We start from the raw sequence: 25,217 nt of genomic DNA on the forward strand, positions 1-25,217 counted from the left end.
TCGGTATTGGCAGGTTATTTGACTGTGAAGGGTATCGCAGCCTAGTCTATCTTGTCCTTACCCTTCATGCACACACTTTGCAACAGTAGTAGAATAAGCACATCATTCATACAAAGAAACAGAAAGCCACCCATGTGAAAAAAATAACAATTTATGTCTAGACTCCCACTTCCTACATATTTAGCAGATATTGCATATTAAAAGTACAATGAATCTAATAAATATTAATAATGAAGAAAATTACATATTGTAAATATAATTGCTGCAACAGATGAAAATAAATGTAGCTAGGGTTAATGGCTTTTCTCAATTAGTTTGTGATTAAGTGCACAGAATATCAAGTATACATTGCAGGGAGAGTTTCCTAGTTCTGACACCAGAATAAGACAAATTGCACACAATTCTCTCCCTGCTGTAGACACAGGATTTAGGCTCTTTACTCATGGACACCACTAGCTCCAGGACTGCCATTACCATATGCTGAGTTCTATCCATGCACATGTGGTTAATATTACTAATTGTTCCAAGGACACATATTATTCTCTTAATCAGTTAACTCTGCATAAGTTACATTTGAACAGGAGCCAGAGTATTGTCTGTCAAGTATAATAAGTCTTTTCAAAATTTAGGGATTTTTGTTGTCCAATTATTAGTAGTAATACAACAAGAGACAATAAATTTACATGTGTTTCCTTATAAAGGTACATTGAACGTTTATTCAACGATAGCTAATTGTCCAATTTTATTTACTTTGTGATTTTAGCATTTTTAAATTATATTATATGGATTCGTTGACAATATCACAAAAAATATTAAGCATAATTTTCTGTGGGCAGTAACCAAGGCTATTGGAAATATTTTTACTAACCTGATGTTTCTTTGCCAATAATAATATTGATTTACCACTAGGCAATCAATTTTTCACTTGTTCAAAATGCTGCCTAGTATTACGTAGAAGGCCGGTTGGATGGATGAACAGAATGCCCACCAACTGATTTTTCAGTACCATGGCAGTACCATGATAGACATGGCTTAATGCCAGTTGCCTGTCTTACTGCAGTCAAATAACTTTATAGTTTACCAGGCAATAGAATCCTACTGTCAGCACAATGAGTCTTCAGCTGTGCAGTCCTGTGGTGTATTGGAAGGTATACATGCCAGGGAATATTTATTGTTAATTGTAAGATAGCAGTGATATCTCCCAGCAGGCTGTCCATCCACTACTACCAGAAAAAAATGGCCGCCACAAAATGTAAAGTCTGCTCAGTGAATATTTGAGCATTTGAATTTCATTGCTATGTTAACAAGTGATAAATACCAAACATGAACCATTATAGACTTTCAGGCAAAAAATGAACTGAGGCAAAATCACTACAATCTAGCTTGGGCTAACCATTCCTTTGACAGGCAATTTAGCTGACTTATTCTTGGTCATATCCACACAATGCTTTTTGTCCATGAAACGCCCGAGTGATCTTTCTTGAAGTTAACTATAGTTTTGTGGCACTTTTTAAAGTTGGTCTCTGAAGACTAGAAATATTTTCTCAAATACATTAAAAATGTTATCAAAAACTGGATCAACCTTTGTAAGAATGCTATCATATTATAAAGCACTTATTGCTATGATTAGTCAGCAACTCAATTCTCATTTCAACATGCGACTACCAGGATGGTAGAAGGCAAATTTGATGGACCTTGGTCTTTTTTTTTGTCTAGCAATTCATACATTCTTAAAACACTATAGGGTAAAAATTCTGATGATCAAAATTGACACATAAACCTCACGTGCTCATAATACATGGGTGTGTCTGTATTTTAAGTAGGCTTTAACTGTTTGTTTTAATGGGTTAATATCTGCAGAACACTTGCATACAGGAAAGCAGTACAAGCTTGTTAATCATTCCTACATGAACTTTGTCAATTAGAATTTCTACACTTATCTTTTTCGATATACGATTCAGTGAAGAATTTATCTTACCTCAGTACACAGGAAAATAGTCCACCATCCTGCAGTTCTGTTGGACGGAACCAAATGGAGTCCTCTTCTTTGCTCATTCTAATTCCATCAAATGGTATTGGCTCTTCAAAGTCCCCATGACCGCTACTTTTGTACCACATCAAGCTAAGCCCTGAACTCTGAGCTAAGGTGTAGTTGGCCCTGATGTATCCATAAAATAATGCACATTTCACTCGGACTGGTTCTCCCATAAGGACTTGATACTTCTTGTAGTCCACAGACCAATCAGTACATCCATCAGCTGAAATAAACAACAGAAGATAAATTAAAAGATATGTTACAATTAACATAGTTTACATTATTTTTAATCTTCAGATGCACTTCACTAAAATATAATACTCAAATATGACACAAATTTATGCTATATATTATATATATATATAAAATAAACATTATGTAAATTCACATCATAATGCATTGGTAAAATAAAGTATCTTGGGGATACTGAGTAGCCCTGCTGTTACCAATCCCACAGTTTCGATCTAATAGACAAAGAAACTGCAAGCTCTTCTTCATCAGCTCATAACAGACCAGCCTCTACAACTGGTAAAGGGTTAAGAACTTTAATTTTACATCATTTAAAAAAAAATTCATTCTTGGGATGTGTGTGTTGCTGGCAAGGTTGACGTTTATTGCCCATCCCTAGTTTCCCTGAGCAAATGGCTTGCTAGGTCACTTCAGAGGGCAGATAAGAGTCAACCACATCGTGTGAGATGAGTCACATATAGACAAGGCTGGGTAAGGACGGCAGGTTTCCTTCCCTAAAAAGGTAATTAGTGAAGCAGTTGGGTTTTATGCAGCTTCTAACAAATAATGTTTCCAGTTAATTAATTAAAGTATTTTTCAGAACATTAGTGAAAATATATAATATGATAAAGCTCATTAATGTTTGGAATCAAATTATTAAACTTTGTATCATAATGATAAATTATAATATCTGAAACTTCTAATAATGTATGTATATTTTAAAAATTGGTCTTTTGAAGCTGCATTGCCATCTGTTCAAGATTAAAGAGCTCGTGCATTCCATAAGTAAGCTGGGGTTCCACTGTACAGAATGATTCATAGCATGAATGGCTTTCTTGCTTAAAAATGACATTTTATAGTATTTTCTATGTATGAACTAGATAAGTATGTCAGTAATTACTGTGCTGGAAATATTGGAGAATCCGCCTGGGTCTTTAATGAGATCTAAATGTAAGATTGCTGAAGCGCAGGGGGGTTTAGGGACATCTGAATCAGTTAAATAGTTTGAAAATAGCTGGGTGTCTCTGCTGATCAAAAATCTCCATCAGGAATCTTGATTGGAAGGAGTAAGTGTGCCTTGCTGCTGTTGCTATGCTGTCCTTGCTGTAGATATATCCTGACATTTTCAGATGCACATCATTAATATCAGTCCATGAGGACAGTGTGATGCTAGTAAGTTTATGCTAGCTGTGTGTCATGTATGGGCAATTAATAAAAGAGGCATTAAAATATTACTCCTGGGGATTTTATATATATGTAAAAATTAATGCAGGCGATAATAATTCAGTTTCCCTGAACACTTCATCATTGTGTTGAATTGCCATAGAAACTGCAATACATTACCTCTGAAGTGAATGTAATGTGAAAATTTTCTTAGAACTACTCATTAAAAGGTGGGAAAAAAATGTTATAAAACTTTGCAATTTATAACATTTTGCAACATATGTTATGCAATAAAATAGCAGAATGCACACACCAGATTAGTAATTGTTACTGGATGTTGTACTAATGAATGAACTACAGCAGCAAATAAATCATAGAATCATAGATATTTACAGCACAGAAGGAGGCCATTTGGCCCATCATGTCTTTGCTTGCCGAAAAAGAGCTATCTAGCCTAATCCCACTTTCCAGCTCTTGGTCCGTAGCCTTGTAGGTTACTGCACTTCACGTGCATATCTAAGTACTTTTTAAATGTAATGAGCGTTTCTGCCTCTACCACCCTTTTAGGTAGTGAGTTCCAGATCCCCATCACCCTCTGGGTGAAAAAAGTTCTCCTGAACTCCCCTCTAATCCTTCTACCAATTACTTTAAATCTATGCCCCCTGGTTTATTGACATCTCTGCTAAGAGAAATAGGTCCTTCCTATCCACTCTATCTAAGCCCCTCATAATTTTATACACCTCAATTAAGTCTCCCTTCAGCCTCCTCTGTTCTAAAGAAAACATCCAATCTTTATTTTTATACTAATGCACCGTTAGTATAAAAATAACATGAATTAAATTTGGCTGAACACCTTCAATACTAAAATGTTACCTCACTCCTTGTCTTACTGCACTAAAACTAGTTCAGTAAAGGTTCTGACGACTGCAGACAGAACAGCAATTCTTTTGGTGGGGGGGGTGAAATCTGGTTCTCGCTAAGGGTCATTAGAAGAAACAATTTCTAGCAGATCAAATTAGTGTGTAAAGGGTGAATTTCTCCCTTTCCTTTCCTGAAGCCACTGACTCCTTGCTGGAGGACTGTTTCCGGTGAGGTATTAAGTGTTGTTGGGCTATTCAGCTACAGGGGAAGCACAGGAGAACCTCTTCCAGTCCCAACCTGACATCCGCATATGCATATTTTCAGCGGGGTCGGGAGTTTCACTACACAGCGATCAGTAATATGAAGCCTGACTAATTTTCTCCTCACCAACCCAGGAGCACACCAAGGCCAATTGTAACACCCTGCTCTGGCAGAGATCAGCTATCTCAACTAGGGATTGAACATGGGATCTTCCTGGTTTGTATGTGGTTCAGAGACTCACTTTCTTAACCATGCTGAGCCATTAGAGAACAGTTAGTCATTCGCATAAAATGAGAAACAAATGTTTGGTTTTTCATTGTTATGTCGCCAATTTGCCTGTAAATCCAATCAGATTTGGAAAGCAACCAGAGGCTTTCTCAGCGTAATATATACACAGAATCCTCCATTCCCATTAACAAATCATGAGCAGAGATACCACCATGCGGAAAAGCCTTCTGATTTTCTATGTGTGCATACTTGTGTGTGACATTTTCGGAGTGCAGTTCTTCTGTCAGAATGTGTTATTAAAATTATAGGGTATACATCAAGCATAAATGTCTGTGACCCTAATTTTTTCTTGCTGGCAAGGAAGGATTTTTTTGGAACTGACACAGAAGAAGTCAACTATAAAGTACAATGTTTCATAAAGTACAGAGGTTAATTTAAGTATATTAATGGTCTTTTTCCTAACAACTACCACGTTAAAATAGTGATAAATCTAAGGAAACTGCAAACAGTGAGGTAGACTTTGGTTCAGGCTCGATACTCAACAGAAGCTAAGCATGGAGCCTCATAATATTTCCGGTGAGCTGCAAGTGCCTCTCGAGCCTCCAGAGGCAGCTCGTCTGTATCCGGAACTCCAATTTGTGCTGGTTGCCACGGCAACAGTGGGCCTTAGGTAGGTCCTGGGGCGGGAGATGAGGGCAGGAGCGAGCGAGGGTCGTCAGCGGCCCACAGTGTTGCTGTGTAATCGGGAGGAGCACTCCTGCTCCGCTTGGCTTCGCATTAAGGTATCTTACAAGACTTGCCATTTTGTTGGTGGCTTCCAGTGGTCCCTTTAAGCACCACTGGTTAGGCTGCACATGGAAGCAAAAAACGCGGCTGTGTAGGCCTGGCTCATACTCGACACAGCACTGATAAAATTCCGGGCTGAGGTGTTAGGCCCCTAATTAACATATGCAAGGGGCCTAATGCCTTTTTAGGCGGCTACCAAGGACGCCTGAATATGGCCCGACTCAATATGGCTTCGGACATATTCCAAGTGCCTCTGGGGTGTGGGGAACAGCCCCGGGAAGTTTACCTTTATTCCTTGTCCTGCGTCCGAAAAATAGGCACAATAGGGTCCAATTTCTTCCCCAATATTTTTAAATATTAATCAAGAGACAACTCAAAGAAGCAGATGATACCAGATATGGTGTACAAATCATATACTACAGCTGGTACGTAGGTGTACTATTTATACAATGCACTTTATCCCCAGTGTTTTCTTAGTCAAGAACCTCAGCTTCAGAAGTCAATGGAAAGAAAAATTGGGCGGGGTGCACAACGGGCGGACGATCCGGTGTCTGCTCATTCTGCACCCCTGCCAAAGTTGAATTTCACCCCCATTGGCTCTTCCTGAGGTAAGGTTCCGCTGGCACCAGCATCTGTCAGGTACATCACCAATCATAAACAGTGAGGCGCTGGAATTCTGAGTACTCCAATCCGCCTGCTCATTGGCCAGAAATTGTGGGGTCAGCTAATTTTATTATTGCTGGGTGGGTGCCATTGGTGCAGTGCACCTGGGAGGCAAAGAGCATTTGTGGGGGAGGGGAAGAGAAAATCTTGTGCGAACACAGCTGTTGAAACTAAGGCTGGTCTGCACTGAAAGGTGAAGAAATGACTCCAACAGGAACAAGTAAATGGAGAGCAACAAACTTCTCAGAGATTGATATAAATACTGTATTCTTCTGACTGAAATAAGGCACAGGAGTGGATGGATATATCCTGTCAGCAGGGCAGTCAGGATCACGTGGAAGCAGATGACACAGTCAGTCAGGGGTCCCCTGTGGCCATCCACCACTCCAAAAGATACACCACTTTGAGTACTGTTGGGGGGGGATGGCTTATCAGAGGAAGGCAGCAGCAGCCAACTTCCTGGCACCAGGAGTGGCTCTGCTGCACAGAATGGGAGGAAAAAGAGGGGTAGAGCTATAGTAATAGGGGATTCAATTGTAAGGGGAATAGATAGGCATTTCTGCGGCCGCAAACGAGACTCCAGGATGGTGTGTTGCCTCCCTGGTGCAAGGGTCAAGGATGTCTCCGAGCGGCTGCAGGACATCTTGGAAGGAGAGGGTGAACAGCCAGTTGTCATGGTGCATATAGGCACCAACGATATAGGTAAAAAGTGGGATGAGGTCCTAAAAGTGGAATATAGGGAGTTAGGAGATAAATTAAAAAACAAGACCTCAAAGGTAGTAATCTCAGGATTGCTACCAGTGCCACGTGCTAGTCAGAGTAGAAATAGAAGGACACTTCAGATGAATACGTGGCTAGAGGAATGGTGCCAGGGGGAGGGATTCAAGTTCCTGGGACATTGGAACCGGTTCTGGGGGAGGTGGGACCAATTCAAACCGGATGGTTTGCACCTGGGCAGGGCTGGAACCGATGTCCTAGGGGGAGTGTTTGCTAGTGCTGTGGGGGAGGGTTTAAACTAAAATGGCAGGGAGTTGGGAACCTGAGCAGGGAGACAGAGGGAAAGGGAAACAAGAATAAAAGCAAAAGATAGGAAGGAGAAAAACAAAAGTGGCAGTCAGAGAAATCAACGGTTTAAATCAAACGTGGCCACAGTAAATAATAATTCTAATAGGTCTAAGAGCGTTAAAAAAACAAGCCTGAAGGCTTTGTGTCTAAATGCGAGGAGCATTTGTAATAAGGTGGATGAATTGGCTGCGCAAATAGAGGTAAACGAATATGATTTGATTGGGATTACGGAAACGTGGCTCAAGGATGGCCATGACTGGGAACTCAACATCCAGGGGTATTCGATATTCAGGAATGATAGGCAAAAGGGAAAGGGAGGTGGAGTAGCATTACTGGTTAAAGAAGGGATTAACACAATTGTAATAAAGGATATTAGCTCTGATGATGTGGAATCTGTATGGGTAGAATTGAGGAATACTAAGGGGAAAAAAACTTTTGTGGCAGTGGTATATAGACCTCCAAACAGTAAGGCGGAGGTTGGGGATGGCATTAAAAGGGAAATTAAAGAAGCATGCAAAAAGGGCACAGCAGTCATCATGGGTGACTTCAATCTACATATAGATTGGGCCAACCAAATTAGTAACAATGCTGTGGAGGAGGAATTCCTGGAGTGTTTACGGGATGGTTTCCTGGACCAATATGTTGAGGAACCAACCAGAGATCAGGCCATCTTAGACTGGGTATTATGTAACGAGAAAGGATTAATTAGCAATCTTGTTGTACGAGGCCCCTTGGGTCGGAGCGATCATAATATGATCGAATTCTTCATTAAGATGGAGAATGAAGTAGTTGACTCAGAAACTAGGGTCCTCAATTTAAATAAAGGAAACTACGATGGTCTGAGGGGCGAGTTGGGTAGGATTGATTGGGGAATGGCACTCAAAGGGTTGACGGTGGCAATGGCAAACATTCAAAGACCAAATGGATGAGCTACAGAATTTGTTCATCCCAGTTTGGCGTAAAAATAAAACAAAAAAGGTGACTCAACCGTGGCTAACAAGGGAAATTAGGGATAGCATAAGATCCAAGGAGAGGACATATAAATTGGCCAGAAAAAGCAATAATCCTGAGGATTGGGAGCAGTTTAGGATTCAACAAAGGAGGACAAAGGGATTAATTAAGAAAGGGAAAATAGAATATGAGAGTAAGCTTTCAGGGAACATAAAAACTGACTGTAACAGCTTTTATAGATATGTGTGAAGAGAAAAAGATTGGTGAAGTCAAGCGTAGGTCCCTTGCAGTCAGAATCAGGGGAATTTATAATGGGGAACAAAGAAATGGCAGACCAACTAAATACATATTTTGGTTCTGGCTACACAAAGGAGGAAACAAATAAACTCTCAGAGATGCCGGGGAACATAGGGTCTGATGAAAGTGTGGAACTGAAAGAAATCAGTATTTGTAGGGAAATGGTGTTAGGAAAATTGATGGGACTGAAGGCCGATAAATCCCCAGGGCCTGATAATCTACATCCCAGAGTACTTAAGGAAATGGCCCTAGAAATAGTAGATGCATTGCTGGTCATCTTCCAGAACTCAATAGACTCTGGAACAGTACCCATTGATTGGAGGGTAGCTAATGTTACCCCACTTTTCAAAAAAGGTGGTAGAGAAAAAGCGGGGAATTACAGACCGGTAAGCCTGACATCGGTAGTGGGGAAAATGCTAGAGTCCATTATAAAAGATGTAATAGCAGAGCACTTGGAAAGCAGTGACAGGATCGGACAAAGTCAACATGGATTTACAAAAGGTAAATCATGCTTGACTAACCTACTGGAATTTAGATAAGGGAGAACCAGTGGATGTGGTGTATTTGGACTTTCAGAAGGCTTTCGATAAGGTCCCACATAAGAGATTAGCGTGCAAAATTAAGGCACATGGGATTGCGTGCAAGGTATTGACTTGGATAGAGAACTGGTTGGCGGACAGAAAGCAAAGAGTTGGAATAAACGGGTCGTTTTCCGAGTGGCAGGCAGTGACTAGTGGGGTGCCGCAAGGATCGGTCCTAGGACCCCAGCTGTTCACTATATATATTAATGATCTGGACGAGGGAATTGGATGTAATATCTCCAAATTTGCAGATGACACAAAGCTGGGTGGGAGGGTATGCTGTGAGGAGGATGTCGTGAAACTCCAGTACGATTTGGACAGGTTGGGTGATTGGGCAGAAACATGGCAAATGCACTATAATGTGGATAAATGTGAGGTTATCCACTTTGGTGGCAAAAACAGGAAGGCAGATTATTATTTGAATGGCAATAGATTGGGAGAAGGGGAAGTGCAAAGAGACCTGGGTGTTCTTGTGCACCAGTCGCTGAAGGTAAGCATGCAGGTGCAGCAGGCGGTTAAGAAGGCAAATGGTATGTTGGCCTTCGTAGCAAGAGGGTTCGAGTACAGGAACAAGGATGTCTTGCTACAGTTGTACAGGGCCTTGGTGAGGCCGCACCTTGAGTATTGTGTGCAGATTTGGTCGCCTTACCTGAGGAAGGATTTTCTTGCCATGGAAGGAGTGCAGCGAAGATTCACCAGGCTGATACCTGGGATGGCAGGAATGACGTATGAGGAGAGATTGTGTCGATTGGGCTTATACTCACTGGAGTTTAGAAGATTGAGAGGGGATCTCATCGAAACCTATAAAATTCTGTCAGGCCTGGACAGACTAGATGCAGGAAGGATGTTTCTGATGGCTGGGGAGTCCAGAACCAGGGGTCATAGTTTAAGGATAAGGGGTAAGCCATTTAGGACTGAAATGAGGAGGAATTTCTTCACCCAGAGAGTGGTGAACCTGTGGAATTCTCTGCCACAGAGGGCGGTGGCGGCCAGTTCATTAAATATATTCAAGAAAGAGTTGGATATATTTCTTAAGGCTAAAGGGATCAAGGGATATGGGGAGAAGGCAGGGACAGGGTACTGAATTTGGATGATCAGCCATGATCTCATTGAATGGCGGAGCAGGCTCGAAGGGCCGAATGGCCTACTCCTGCTCCTATCTTCTATGTTTCTATGAAAGTCCCCAATCCTCAGGACCACTCTCTAGTGCAGGAAGAAGTTTACTGACTTCACCAGGGCAGCAAAGCTATCTCGGCCTTCTCCTGAGGTCCCGACCATCACAGAAGCCAGTCTTCAGCCAATTTGATTCACTCCAGGTGAGATCCTAGAAATGGCTGAGCGCACTGGATACAGCAAAGGCTATGGGCCCCGACAACATCCCGGCTGTCGTCCTCAAGACTTGCGCTGCAGAACTGGCCACGCCTCCAGCCAAGCTGTTCCAGTACAGTTACAGCACTGGAATCTACCCGACCATGTGGAAAACTGTCCAGGTAGACCTAGTCCACAAAAAGCAGGACAAATCCAATCCAGCCAATTGCCGCACCATCAGTCCACTCTCACTCATCAGCAAAGGGATGGTGTTGCCGACAGTGTTAACAAAAGAAATTAAGGATAGTATTAGATCCAAAGAGGAGTCATATAAAGTTGCCAGAAAAAGTAGCATGCCTGAGGATTGGGAGCAGTTTAGAGTTCAGCAAAAAAGGACCAAGAGATTGATTAAGAGGCGAAAAATAGAGTGTGAGAGTAAACTTTCAAGGGACATAAAAGTGGATTATAAAAGCTTCTACAAGTATGTAAAAAGAAAAAGATTAGTGAAGACAAATGTAGGTCCCTTAGTCAGAAACGGGAGAATTTATAATGGGGGAAGAAGGAAATGGCAGAGCAATTAAACAAATACTTTGGTTCTATCTTTGGAAGAGGACACAAATAACTTCCCAGAAATGCTAGGGAACCAAGGATCTAGTGAGGAGGAATTAAAGGAAATTAGTATTAGTGCTGGAGCAATTAATGGGACTGAAAGCCGATAAATCCCCAGGGCCTGATAATCTGCATTCCAGAGTACTAAAAGAGGTAGCCATGGAAATAGTGGATGCATTGGTTGTCATCTTCCAAAATTCTATAGTTTATGGAACAGTTCCTGCAGGTGGCAAATGTAACACCACTATTTAAAAAAAGAGGGAGAGAAAAAACAGGGAACTACAGACCAGTTAGCCTAATATCAGTAGTAGGGAAAATACTAGAGTCTATTATAAAGGATGTGGTAACAGGACACTTAGAAAATATCAACGGGACTAGACAGAGTCAACATGGATTTATGAAAGGGAAATCGTGTTTGACAAACCTGCTGGAGTTTTTTGAGGATGTAACTGGTAGAATAGATAAGGGAGAACCAGTGGATGTGGTGTATTTGGATTTTCAGAAGGCCTTTGATAAAGTCCCACATAAGAGGTTAGTGTGCAAAATTAAAGCACATGGGATTTGGGGGTAATATACAGGCATGGATTGAAAATTGGTTAACAGACAGGAAACAGAGTAGCAATAAATGGGTCTTTTCGGGGTGGCAGGCGGTGACTAGCGGGGTACCGCAGGGATCAGTGCTTGGGCCCCAGCTATTCACAATATATATCAATGATTTGGATGAGGGAACCAAATGTAATATTTCCAAGTTTGCTGACGACACGAAACTAGGTGGAGTTGTGAGGAGGATGCTCGCTTAGCATGTGAGAGGTAGCAGGATCGATGCCCGCATTCTCCACTCCCCTTTATATATTCAAGAAGGAGTTAGATATATTTCTTAAGGCTAAAGGGATCAAGGGATATGGGGAGAAAGCAGGGACAGGGTACTGAATTTGGATGATCGGCCATGATCTCATTGAATGGCGGAACAGGCTCGAGGGGCCGAATGGCCTACTCCTGCACCTATCTTCTATGTATCTATGTAAGAGGCTTCAAGGCGATTTAGACAAGTTGAGTGAGTGGGCAAATACATGGCAGATGCAGTATAACATGGATAAATGAGCCTTGGTGAGACCACACCTGGAGTACTATGTGCAGTTTTGGTCTCCTTACCTAAGAAAGAATATACTTGCCATAGAGGGAGTGCAGCGAAGATTCACCAGACTGATTCCTGGGATGGCAGGACTGTCATATGAGAAGAGATTGGGTTGACTAGCCCTGTAAAACTGTAGCAAGACATCCTTGCTCCTGTACTCAAATCCTCTTGCAATGAAGGCCAACATACCATTTGCCTTCCTAACTGCTTGCTGCACCTACATGTTTGCTTTCAGTAACTGGTGTACACGGACACCCAGGTCCCTCTGTACATCAACATTTTCCAATCTATCACCATTTAAATATTGTAATACACTGCCTTTCTGTTTTTCGTACCGAAGTGGATAACTTCACATTTATCACTCCCTCCAACACTGGTGTACCTTGTCTGCAGTGTGTACCATCTACAAGATGTACTGGCAGCGACTCACCAAGGCTTCTTCGACAGCACCTCCCAAACCCGTGCCCTCTACCACCTAGAAGGATAAGGGCAGAAGGTGCATGGGAACACCATCACCTCCAAGTTCCCCTTCAAGTCACACACCATCCTGACTTGGAAATATATTGCCATTCCTTCATTGTTGCTGGGTCAAAATCCTGGAACGAACTCCCTAACAACACTGTGGGAGTACCTTCATCACACAGACTGCAGCGGTTCAAGAAGGTGACTCACCGCTACTTTCTCGAGGGCAATTTGGGATGGGCAATAAATGCTGGCCTTGCCAGTGATGCCTACATCCAATGAATGAATAAAAAATAAATAAAGTGCAGTAAAACTCTTCCCTATATGGAGCTGCATGCTATTTTGCTCCAGAGTTAGGCTGCCTCTTCAATCCGGATTTACACTAAAATTTTAGCATTGGTGTGATGCTAGAAGCCAGAGATATGCAAGTGACCGCAGCATTAAACATCGTCCTTTTACTTCCACCTGCTATATCTGTTGTGTATGTACCTTTAAGAGAATAACTGGTCTCAGACTGCAGTACCAGCAGTGACCACCCCTGTATAAAAGGCCCTAGCAGGCTTCTGTAGTTTCAGTTTCCAGGTTGTCTCCATTCAGTAAAGACTTGTTATAATCAACTCCTGCAGTCCGTGTCTCAATTATACACGGACATAATACTGGCGATGGGGAAGAAACGAACTTACCTGCAACTCGGCAGCACCTCAGACGACGTTATTGAAGGTCGAAGCCAGAAGAAAGAAAAAAAAAAATAATAATAATCCAAAGAAACTCGAGAAACGGGTGTCGACCGTGGGCAACCACCCTCCAAATCATCGAATTGAAAAGTGCAGGAGAGACTGTTGAGAGCCAGGCTTGGTCTCCAGTCTGTGGTTTCCCAGCTAATCAGGCTGGTGGCAGGTAGTGCACTGATCCTTCCTGGGCTCAGGCGGGCTAGAGCTCGATCGGGTGGCTCTGCAACGGGGCCGGGCAGCGAGTCGGGAAGCAAAGAGAGAGAGAGAGGGTGGAGCACACAGGGCGCGGCCGGTGCTTCGCAGCCGGGCAGCGTTCGGACCTAAGAAGAGGGAGGGAAGTGTCCCAGAGGGTCCGCTCCACGACGGGAACGGTTCTTCAATTAACGGAGCAAATATTGAAGCGCGATAGAAAAATAAAAATACCGCGGAGAACAGCGTTGGCAGCAGCGGTAGCGGCAGGAAAGCGCCGGAGGCACCATCTTAACTCGGCGGGGAAGAAGGAAAAGCGCGGGAGGCGCCATTTTGATCCATTGGGGACGAAGGAAAAGTGCGGGAGGCGCCACCTTAGATTTTCAAGATGCCAAAGACTGGCGATAACACTGCCTTCGATAATGCAATAGAAGACTGGACCACGTATGTGGAAAGAGTCGAGGTATATTGCGAGGCAAACGAAATAGCCGATGAGAAAAAGGCATCGGTATTGCTAAATTTAATGGGTGCAAGAACGTACGGCCTATTGCGTGACCTGATTACTCCAGCCAAACCGAAGGCGAAGAGTTTTCACGAAATTGTTGCTATCCTACAGGAACACCTAAATCATACACCGCTGCTGATAGCAGAAAGATATAAATTCCACAGGAGAAATCAGCATAAAAATGAGAGCAATGCTGATTACCTTACAGACCTACGCAAGCTATCAAAGCACTGCCAGTTCGGAGCAGGACTGACAGATACCTTACGGGACAAATTTGTCTGTGGACTCCTGAGTGAAGGAACCCAGAAGAGGTTACTCTCAGAGAAAGAGCTGACGCTAGATAAGGCTTTCAGCGTGGCAGTATCATACGAAGCAGCAGCAAGGGGAGCTGCGGAAATACAACAAAAGCCACAGGAATACAGCACCCACGAAATGACACGGGGATTTGCAAAATGTTATCGCTGCGGCAGAACAAACCATGACCAGGAGGACTGCTGGTCCAAGGATAAAATGTGCAGGCAATGCGGAAAGATGGGACACATTGCACGAGTTTGCAGGTCTGGGAAGAAGACCAACGACAACAAAAAGGCTACTAAGGAACTGTACAGGAAAGTACAAAAGATGACGGACAGTAGTTCCGAAGACCAGATGAGCGATAGTGAATCCGGGAACAAGAGACTAAGCTGTCTCAAACTTCACAACGTAATCGCAAAAGAGGATCACCGAACCATTTGGGTCACCCTCACGATAGCAGGGTCCCAAGTCAAAATGGAATTGGATACAGGATCAGCTCTAACCGTCATGAATCGACGATACTACGAGCGACTATTCTCACACATACCCTTGAGAGAGACATCCATTGTCTTGAGGACGTACACGGGGCAAAAAGTATACCCCAGAGGAAAAATAAGGGTGCCTGTCGAATACAACGGCAAGAAAATACAGAAATTGTATCTCTACATTCTGCAAGATGGTGGACCACCGTTATTGGGACGTGAATGGATCAGAAAGATAAGCTTAGACTGGCACTCCATTCAGGCACTGACGGTGGTTGGTAAAAAGGATGACGACGTCACTCCTGGACGATTGTCAACAATCTTAGCTGACGCCAAAGAGGTATTTCAACAAGAACTGGGCACTCTTAAAGGCGTAACCGCCTCGATAAAAATAGAGGAGAATGCAATTCCCAAGTTTTTCAAAGCAAGACCGGTACCATATGCAATTCGCCCAGCCGTCGAGGCAGAGCTGGAGAATCTGGAGAAGGCAGGCGTGTTATGTAAGGTAGACTGGAGCGAGTGGGCGATACCCATCGTTCCTGTCATGAAGAAAACGTTAAACAATAAGTCTGAGGAGCCAAGGAAGGTTCGCATCTGTGGGGACTTCAAGGTGACGGTGAACCCAGTCCTTCACACAGTACAATATCCTCTTCCAAGGATAGAAGATATCTTCGCCTCACTATCTGGAGGGAAGCGTTTTACAAAAATTGACCTAGCACAAGCATATTTGCAGATGGAGGTTGAAGAATCCTCTAGGAAGTATCTCACGATAAACACTCACAAAGGTCTTTACCAGTATCATCGACTGGTATTCGGAGTAGTATCAGCTCCGGCAATATGGCAAAGAGCGATGGAACAAGTCCTGCAAGGGATTCCGGGGACTCAGTGTTACTTGGACGACATCCTTGTGACAGGTGAAGATGACAGTGAACACCTTAACAACCTAGAGCAGGTGCTCACTAGACTACGTGAACATGGGCTATGAGCCAATCGCCCTAAGTGCGAGTTTTTTAAGAAACAGATATCGTATTGTGGCCACGTGATTGATGAAGAGGGGTTGCATAAGTCCCCTGACAAAATTGAAGCGGTAGTTAAGGCTCCAGCGCCTGAAAATGTGTCGCAACTGAGGTAATTCCTCGGATTGGTGAATTACTACCATAAGTTTTTGCCGAATTTGTCCACAATTCTGCATCCACTGAACGCCCTACTACGAACGGGAGTAGCATGGAAATGAAGCGATGAATGTAAGCGGGCCTTTCAGAAGAGTAAGGATCTAATCACTTCAAGAGAAGTAATGGCTCACTACAACCCATCACTACCGATAAGACTGGCGTGTGATGCGTCTCCCTATGGTGTTGGGGCGGTACTGTCACATAAATTCCTTGATGGTTCAGAGAGGCCGATAGCTTTTGCGTCACGCTCGTTAACTTCAGCCGAGCATAACTACGCCCAGATTGACAGAGAGGCCCTCACCCTGGTGTGGGGGGTGAAGAAGTTCAATCACTACCTGCACGGTCAGAAATTTACTCTACTAACTGATCATCAACCTCTCATCTCCATTTTCAACCCTCAGAAGGGCGTACCGATAATGACGGCACAACGGCTACAGAGGTGGTCCCTTTTCCTAGGGGCACACCAATATGACATCGAGTACAAAGGAACTAAACAGCATGGGAATGCTGATGGATTGTCACGCCTACCATTGCCAACGGTGGAAGAAGAACTGGCAGTGGATCCAGTGGAGTTATTCCACTCGACTATAGTCGAATGTCTCCCTGTGACGAATGCAAACATAGAAAAGGAACCGAGAAATGACCCGACACTCTCCTGGGTCTATGATTTAACGGTGAAGGGATGGCCAGCACATGGCGAACCACTGCTGCCAGCATTCTCGCCGAGAAGAGAACAGCTGTCAGTGTGTAGAGGAACCTTGATGTGTGGATCCAGAGTAGTAATTCCACCCAAATTGAAGGATAGAGTGCTCAATGAGCTTCATGAGGGTCATCTGGGAGGGGTAAAAATGAAGAACTTAGCCAGAGCGTTTGTGTGGTGGCCGGGAATCGATAGAGAAATCGAAGAGATGACCAAGAGCTGTACAGGATGCCAGAAGGTCCAAAACGCCCCACCACAAGCCCCTCTACATCCATGGGAGTGGCCCTCATCTCCATGGCAAAGGGTACACATTGATTTTGCTGGTCCCTTTATGGACTCGATGTTTTTAATTGCGGTGGATGCACATTCAAAGTGGCCAGAGGTAATAAAAATGTCCTCAACCACCACAGAAAAAACTATCACAGTCTTACGAACCATATTCGCCAGGAATGGGCGTTCTGAACAGATTTGCTCTGACAATGGACCACAGTTTGTGTCTGAAGAGTTCCGGAGGTTCTTAAAGAACAATGGTGTTAAGCATTACACATCCGCCCCATATCATCCAGCCACAAATGGATTGGCCGAGAGGTTTGTTCAAACATTCAAGAAGGCTATCAAGGCAATGTGTAATGAAGATATACCCCTACAACACAAGGTGGATAACTTCTTGTTTGCCTACCGGAATGCGACACATGCGGTTACCAACCAAACTCCAGCCATGATGTTCTTCAATCGAAGACTACGATGCCGCTTGGATTTGATTAAGCCAAACATCAGAAGAGATGTGGAGAACAGGCAGTTTCAGAATATGAATGAAAGGCCGACCAGGAGTTTTAAGATAGGTCAACCAGTTTTGGCCCGGGACTACCGCACAGAGAAATGGCAGCCAGGAACGATCTGTACACGGCAAGGACCTCTAATGTATACCGTGGATGTTGGAGAGAGCATTGTAAGATGCCAAGCTGACCAGATTCTAGAGTCACTGGAAAACGTCAACTCCACACCACGATCTGACACACCTGGCGATGAAACCGAAGTACCAATTGCATCTACCGCAGAATCGGTGATATTGGAAGCAGACGAACCAAACAACGACATTGATCCTGACTCAACCTTGCCAGAAGAACCTGATATCCCAAAGAGGCGTTATCCGGACAGAATCAGGAAGCCTCCTCAAAGACTGAACTTATAATTGCTTAACTTCAACCAATGTATCTAGCAACCGTAATTGTAATGAGTTATTATTTAGTTGTTAAATGAATGTTATGTACTGTTTATCTGAAAGGGGAGGAATTGTTGTGTATGTACCTTTAAGGGAATAACTGGTCTCAGACTGCAGTACCGGCAGTGACCACCCCTGTATAAAAGGCCCTAGCAGGCTTCTGTAGTTTCAGTTTCCAGGTTGTCTCCATTCAGTAAAGACTTGTTATAATCAACTCCTGCAGTCCGTGTCTCAATTATACACGGACATAATAATATCACACGTTCCTGGAGACTTGGTTTCCTCCAAAGTTTGGAGCATCTCTGCATGTACGAGCACCCAGGGCACGTGCATGGAGAGTGGCACACCAAGTTTCAGGTGAAACCAAAGCACTCAGTACGTGTGGCTTCTTTCACTTGGATGCAAACACATTCAGCCGAGTTACCAGCTGGAGGAGGATTGGACTGAAGTCAGTAATCTGACTAGTTTTTCCGTAGTTCATTCATTTTGTGTCAGCTCCAGCTGTTATGGTGTTCTCATACACGGAAACAATCATTTTTCTTCAACTCTGTGATGAATTTCATTACAGGATTGGATCTTCTCATGTGCCTCCAGTAATAAAAACAGCACACATGACCTATAAAAATTAGTTTATGGAATAAAACTGGTGCATGTAATATATTTTATTGGAGCAATTACATCCTTGAGTCTGTTCTTTAGATTTTCATTACTGTACTATTAAGTGTTGATCAGACATTACTGTTTCAGTAAATGGGAAAATATATGAATTATTCAATGGATGTGAAATTCCCAGATTAATGCACCTGAGTGACTCCAGATCACAATTTCTATTTTAATATTCTGCTAGTTACTACTACTTAAAATGGCATAATATAGAGACCTAAAAGAAAACCACTTTGTAGTTTCCTACAGTGATATTAAGGCATAAGGTATATCGCAGTCCTATAATGAGTTTGTTCTGCGGGGTAAAAAAGCTTTTTGCAGCCTATGCCTGCTGATAGTGTCCACTGAACCAAAAACTTAACACTTCTGAGCTTATTCTTATTGTATTTGTTGCTGAGTGTGTGCATCAACTTTGGGACAAGTCAGTTAGGGAAGTAGAAAATTGAATGGTTAGGTTCTTGAGCCCATCAAGTATGACATGGTTACAGCAGAATTCAGTAACAAAGTCCTAATTCAACTCCTGGTAATATAAGTGAATGGCTTTCCACAGGTTGTGATTGTCCAAGAAACAATAGTCATGGAATATGTTTGCAATTTGTGAATTAATAGTTGGAAAAAATCCTGCTCCACATTCAGGAAGTATTTTTTTAAATCCTTTAAGGCCCGCTGGTTAGGCCGCTATCCTGAACACAGCAAGCCTGGCGTGGGCCCTAGACGCCTATACTTCAGCCTTTACCAATACAGTGGGTGGCGCTCCTCTGGCGCGGAATGCGTGCATGCACACCACCTGCCATATTGCATGTTTAGGTGACCATTTTACATCTGTAAAACAAGGGCGGCGTCAACCAATTTCTCAATAATTGATACAGAAATTTTAACCAAAGGGATTGTGGTTAATTGGTACTTAGTGACGTTTAAAATGAAGATTCATCACAATACACAACACAACCTATAAACTGGAGAACAGCTGATGATACCGCATCTTCCAATATGTCCATTTGGTTAGAGTTGTGGAGCAAAAAGGGTATGATCACGCTATTGGGGGTATTCTACAGGCCTCCTAACAGTGAAAGGGAGGTAGAAGAGCAAATCTGCAGGGAAATCGCAGAGATATGCAAGAGCTATAGAGCGGTGATATTGGGGAACTTTAATTACCCAAATATCGATTGGGATAATGCTAGGGTAAAGGGAAAGGAGACGGAGGAATTTCTGAAAATTGCTCAGGAGAATTTCCTTGACCAGTATGTTCTTGACCCAACCAGGAAGGAGGCATTGCTGGATCTGGTGCTGGGGAATGAGGTGGACCAGGTCGACCAAGTGCCCGTGGGAGAACACTTGGGTACGAGTGATCATCATATCATAAGATTTAGAGGAGCAAGGAACAATCTGGAGTGGAACTTCTAAACTGAAATAGGGCTAACTTCAATGGGATGCGAAAGGATCTAGCCAGGGTAAAATGGAACCAAAGACTGACAAGGAAAACTGTAATGGAACAATGGGTGATCTTTAAGGAGGAGATGTTCGAAGTACAGGCTAGGTACATTCCAACAAGAGGGAAGGGTAAGGGAACCAAAGCAAGGGCTCCTTGGATGATGAGGGAGATAGAGAAGATGATGAAACAAAAAAAAGGGTGTATGATGAATCTCACATGAATTCTTCAAGGGAGAACCAGACCAAATACAATAAGTTGAGAGGGGAAGTGAAGATGAAGATAAGATTGGCAAAGAGAGAATATGAGAGTAGAATGGTGGTTAACATAAAAGGGAACGCAAAAATCTTCTACCGCAGGTAAACAGTAAGAGACGGGGTGGGGCCTATTAGGGACAAGGGCACAGGGCAAGGTTGGAATACTCAATGAGTACTTTGTATCAGTGTTTACGAAGGAGGTGGATGCAATATCGGTAGAAGTGGAAAAGGTAGAAGCAATGGAAGGGGTGAAAATTGATCGACAGGATGTACTAGAAAGGATAGGTGTGCTTAGAGAGGACAAGTTGCCTGATCCAGATGGCTTGCATCCCAGGTTGTTAAGGGAATTGGGGGAGGAGATAGCAGAAGGGCTTGCCATAATTTTCCAATCTTCGCTAGATGCAGGGGAGGTGCCCGAGGATTGGAAAGTGGCAAATGTGATACCATTGTTCAAGAAAGGGTGTAAGGACAACCCTCGTTAACTACACACCAATCAGTTTAACATCAGTGGTGGGTAAAGTTTTAGAAACAATAATCAAAGAAAAAATTAACGGGCACTTAAAGTGGTTTAAGCTAATTAAGGAGAGCCAACACGGATTTGTAAAAGGCAGATCGTGTTTGACTAATCTAATTGAATTTTTTGATGAAGTAACAGTGGGGATTGATGAAGGGAATGCAATGGATGTTGTCTACCTGGATTTTAGGAAGGCGTTTGACAAAGTACCACATAGAAGGCTGGTTAACAAAATTGAGGCTCGTCGAATAGGTGGGCCAGTGGCAGCTTGGATAGGGAATTGGCTTAAGGACAGAAAACAGAGAGTTGTGGTAAATGGCTGTTTTTCAGACTGGAGGATGGTAGACAGTGGTGTTCCCCAAGGGTCAGTGCTGGGGCCACTGTTTTTTTTTTGATATATATCAATGACCTGGATATTGGAATACAGAGTAGAATTTCTAAATTTGCCAATGACACCAAACTTGGGGCTGTGGCAAACAGTGAGGCTGATACCAATCGACTGCAACAGGGCATAGAAAGGCTAGCAGAATGGGCAGACAAGTGGCAGATGGAATTTAATACAGAGAAGTGCGAGGTGATGCATTTTGCAGAAGGAACAGGGAGAGGCAATATACACTTAATGGCACAGTTTTAAAGAGTGTGCAGGGACAGAGGGACCTGGGAGTTAATGTGCATATGTCCCTGAAGGTGGTGGGACATATTGAGAGAGTGGTTAACAAAGCCTATGGGATCTTGGGCTTCATAAATAGAGGTATTGAGTACAAAAGTAGAGAAGTTATGCTGAATCTTTATAAAGTGCTGGTTAGGCCACAACTGGAGTATTGCGTCCAGTTCTGGTCACCACACTTTAGGAAGGATGTGAAGGTACATGAGAGGGTGCAGAGGAGATTTACCAGAATGGTTCTGGAGATGGGGGAATCTCAGCTACAAGGACAGGTTGGAGAAGCTGGATTTGTTTTCATTAGAGCAAAGGAGGTTGAGGGGTGATTTGATAGAGGTGTACAAGATTATGACGGGTTTGGATAGGCTAGACTGGGAAAGGCTGTTCCCACTAGTTGATGGTACAAGGTCTAGGGGACACAGGTTTAAGGTTTTGGGCAAGAGATACGGGGGATGCGAGGAAATAAATTTTTACGCAGCATGTGGTGAGGACCTGAAACTCGCTTCTGATGGAAGTGGTGGAAGTGGAGACACTCAATGTTTTCAAGGGGAGAATAGATAGGCACTTGAGGGAAATAAACTTGCAGGGCTACGGGGATAAAGCGGGGGAATGGAACTGACTGGATTGCTTTGCAGAGAGCCGGCATGGACTCGATGGGCTGAATGGCCTCCTTCTGTGCCATTATGACTCTATGACTAAATAGCAGAAATCTCTAAAATGATTGCCAATCTGAGAAGTCAGATCAGAAGCACCAAAGTTGACATCAGTAATATCAGCATAACCTTCTATTCCATGCTCCTTAATGTGCCTATCTAGCTTTCCCTTAAATGCATCTATGCCATTTGCCTCAACTACTCCTTGTGGTAGTGAGTTCCACATTCTTACCACTCTCTGGGTAAAGAAGTTTCTCCTGAATTCCCGATTGGATTTATTTGTGACTATCTTATATTTATCGCCTCTAGTTTTGGTCTCCCCCTACAAGTGGAAACATTTTCTCCACGTCTATCCTATCAAACCCTTTCATAATTTTAAAGACCTCTATTAGATCACCCCTCAGTCTTCTCTTTTCTGGAGAAAAGAGCCCCAACTGGTTCAGTCTTTCCTGACAGTTATAACCTCTCAGTTCTAGTATCATTCTTGTTTATTCTTTTTGCACCTTTCCCAGTGCCTCTATATCCTTCTTATAATATGGAGATTAGAACTGTGCTCCAAGTGTGGTCTAACTAAGGTTCAATACAAGTTTAACTTGATTTGTGTATCTGTACCCCAGATCCCTTTGCTCCTCTATCCCATTTAGAATCTTAATATCCAAGCAGGATCTGGCCTCCTTATTCTTCCTACCAAAACCACCTCACACTGATCTATATTGAAATTAGTTTGTCAATTAAATGCCCAGTCTGCAAGTTTATTAATGTCTTCTTCTATTTTGTCATATTCTTCCTTTGTATGAACTATACCCCCAATTTGGTAATGTTGTTTTGATTCCCGATTCCAAATCATTAATGTAAATTGTAAACAGCGGTGGTCCCAGCACCGATCCCTGTGGAACACCACTTTTCACCTTTTGCCAGTCTGAGGAGCTGCCCTTAACCCCAACTCTCTGTTGTCTGTTTTGTAGCCAGCTTGCTAGCCATTCTTCTATTTGTCCCTTGACTCCATATGTTGTGTCCTTAGTGATGACTCTACTATGCGTTACCTTATCGAAGGCGTTTTGAAAATCCAAATATATTACGTCTGCCGAATTACCCTTGTCTACTCTTTCTGTTAATTCTTCAAAGAATTCATTGAAGTTGGTCAAGCATGACCTTCCCTTTTGAAATCTGTGGTGACTATTATTATATTTCTGGTTTCTAGATGTTTTTCTATTGCATCTTTGAATAACGATTCCATTATCTCTCCTACCACTGACATTAAGCCAACTGGTCTATAGTTCCCTGGACTTGTTATATTTCTCTTTTTAAATATAGGAATCACATTAGCAGTCCGCCGGTCTTATGGCACTATTCCCTTTTCTAATGAATTGTTATGTATATCTGTACAGTGCCTCTGCTAGCTCTTCCTTAACTTTGTTTAATATGCACGGATGCAATCCATCTGGACCAGGAGTATTATCCTCTCTAAGTTTGATTAATTTATCAATTATCTCCCCCTTTCTATCTTAAATGTCTTTATATCTTTTTTGATCTCTTCTTCTAATGTCATGCCCATCTTGTTAGTCTCCCTGGTAAATACTGAAGCAAAGTAACTATTCAATATTTCTGCCATTTTGCTGTCATTACCTGTGCATGTAATCAACAACAACAATTTGTATTTATATAGTGCCTTTAATGTAGTAAAACATCCCAAGGTGCTTCACAGGAGTGTTATAAAACAAAAATTTGACACTAAGCCACAAAAGAATTAGGGCAGATAACCAAAAGCTTGGTCAAAGAGGTATATTTTAAGGAGCGTCTTAAAGGAGGAAAGAGAGGTACAGAGGCGGAGAGGTTTAGGGAAGGAATTCCAGAGGTTAGGGCCAAGGCAACAGAAGGCACAGCCACCGATGGTTGAGCAATTATAATCAGGGATGCTCATTAGGCCAGAATTTGAGGAGGAGTTTTGGGGCTGAAGGAGGTTACAGAGATAGGGAGGGGCGAGGCCATGGAGGGATTTGAAAACAAGGAAGCAAGGTCCCACAAATGACAGTAATGACCAGATAATCTGTTTTATGGATCAGCGCTTGCTGCAAGTGCCACTCCTCACCAGAAACCCCTGACCGAGGGATTGGGTCGATACAGTATTGTGCAGTTTAGGACACCCTACCACCAAAGTGGAAAATGTACAAAGAAAGACCTGAATGATTGTATAACGTAGGGCTTTAATTTAGGAAGAGAGACTCCCAGTACTGAGCTAGGGGCAAAGAATGAGTGATATTATGAGCTAGGTTTTAAAAAATTGAGATACATGGACATTGTAGATAAAGCAAGTTTTATAATTTATACTGCAATTGAAAATAATGACAGCTTGAGTGCAATATTAACCTACCCCAAATGAGACAACAGACTGAAGTTTTTTTTGTCCCCCAACACAATGCTAAATACATGGAAACAATTCCCAGCAAAAGCAATTAATGTTATGTTAATTTAAGCATTTTTAAAGAGAACTGGCAAATTTGATTAAGAATGGGACGGAAGGTTCTGTTGTTACTACAGGGTTGTTTCACGAATCTGTGCTGTACACCAGCAGCACGTGTTGGAAATTCAGGCGCATGCTGCACACAACTTTCCTGCCGCTAAAGTGCTCATGGTGTGAGTTCCTGCCAGCAACACGGACTCAGAAAATGACAGCCACAGACGATCAAATACTATTCAGAATACAGTGATTATTTTAGCTGCTGGGAGCATGAGAATATTGCCTGCAGAATGCAAGTGCTCCGAATGAGTAACACAGGTAAAAATGAGAATATTGATGGCTTGGTGTTTCTCTCGATTACCTTGGGAGCAATGTTCTCCCTAAGCTGTGCGGCCATGCATCGATCGGGAGGCCCCAGCAGGCCATTCACCAGCTGTTGCCACTGGAAAAGATACTGTGCAGCAAATTCTAAGGAACCACACATGAAAAAAGCAAGGGAACATTGCTTGGGAGTCAGTGAGAAATTTCATAGAGGATTATTTTCTTAAATGCCTTTCCTGTACTTAGTCACCTTCTTCAGGAAATCAAATAAACTGGATACAGTTTGTGTTAGGGCAAATGTTACATGGTCTGCAGAATAACTTGCCTTTACT

The 25,217-nt window shown here is 42.8% G+C and overlaps 1 protein-coding gene across 1 annotated transcript in view; it reads right to left on the reverse strand.

The window, feature by feature from the left end:
* The window catches only part of LOC147107487 (interleukin-1 receptor accessory protein-like 1), a 1,486,384-nt gene that overhangs the window by 989,185 nt on the left and 471,982 nt on the right, over positions 1 to 25,217 (reverse strand). Inside the window, exon 2 of the mRNA XM_086006559.1 lies at positions 1,979 to 2,258. Coding sequence (XP_085862685.1) covers positions 1,979 to 2,258 — 280 coding nt within the window. The remainder of the gene's footprint in view (positions 1 to 1,978; positions 2,259 to 25,217) is intronic.

The sequence above is a fragment of the Somniosus microcephalus genome, chromosome 14 (assembly GCF_052327205.1).
Source record: "Somniosus microcephalus isolate GS21.2 chromosome 14, FLI_Smic_1.0, whole genome shotgun sequence".
Classification (NCBI taxonomy): Eukaryota; Metazoa; Chordata; class Chondrichthyes; order Squaliformes; family Somniosidae; genus Somniosus; species Somniosus microcephalus.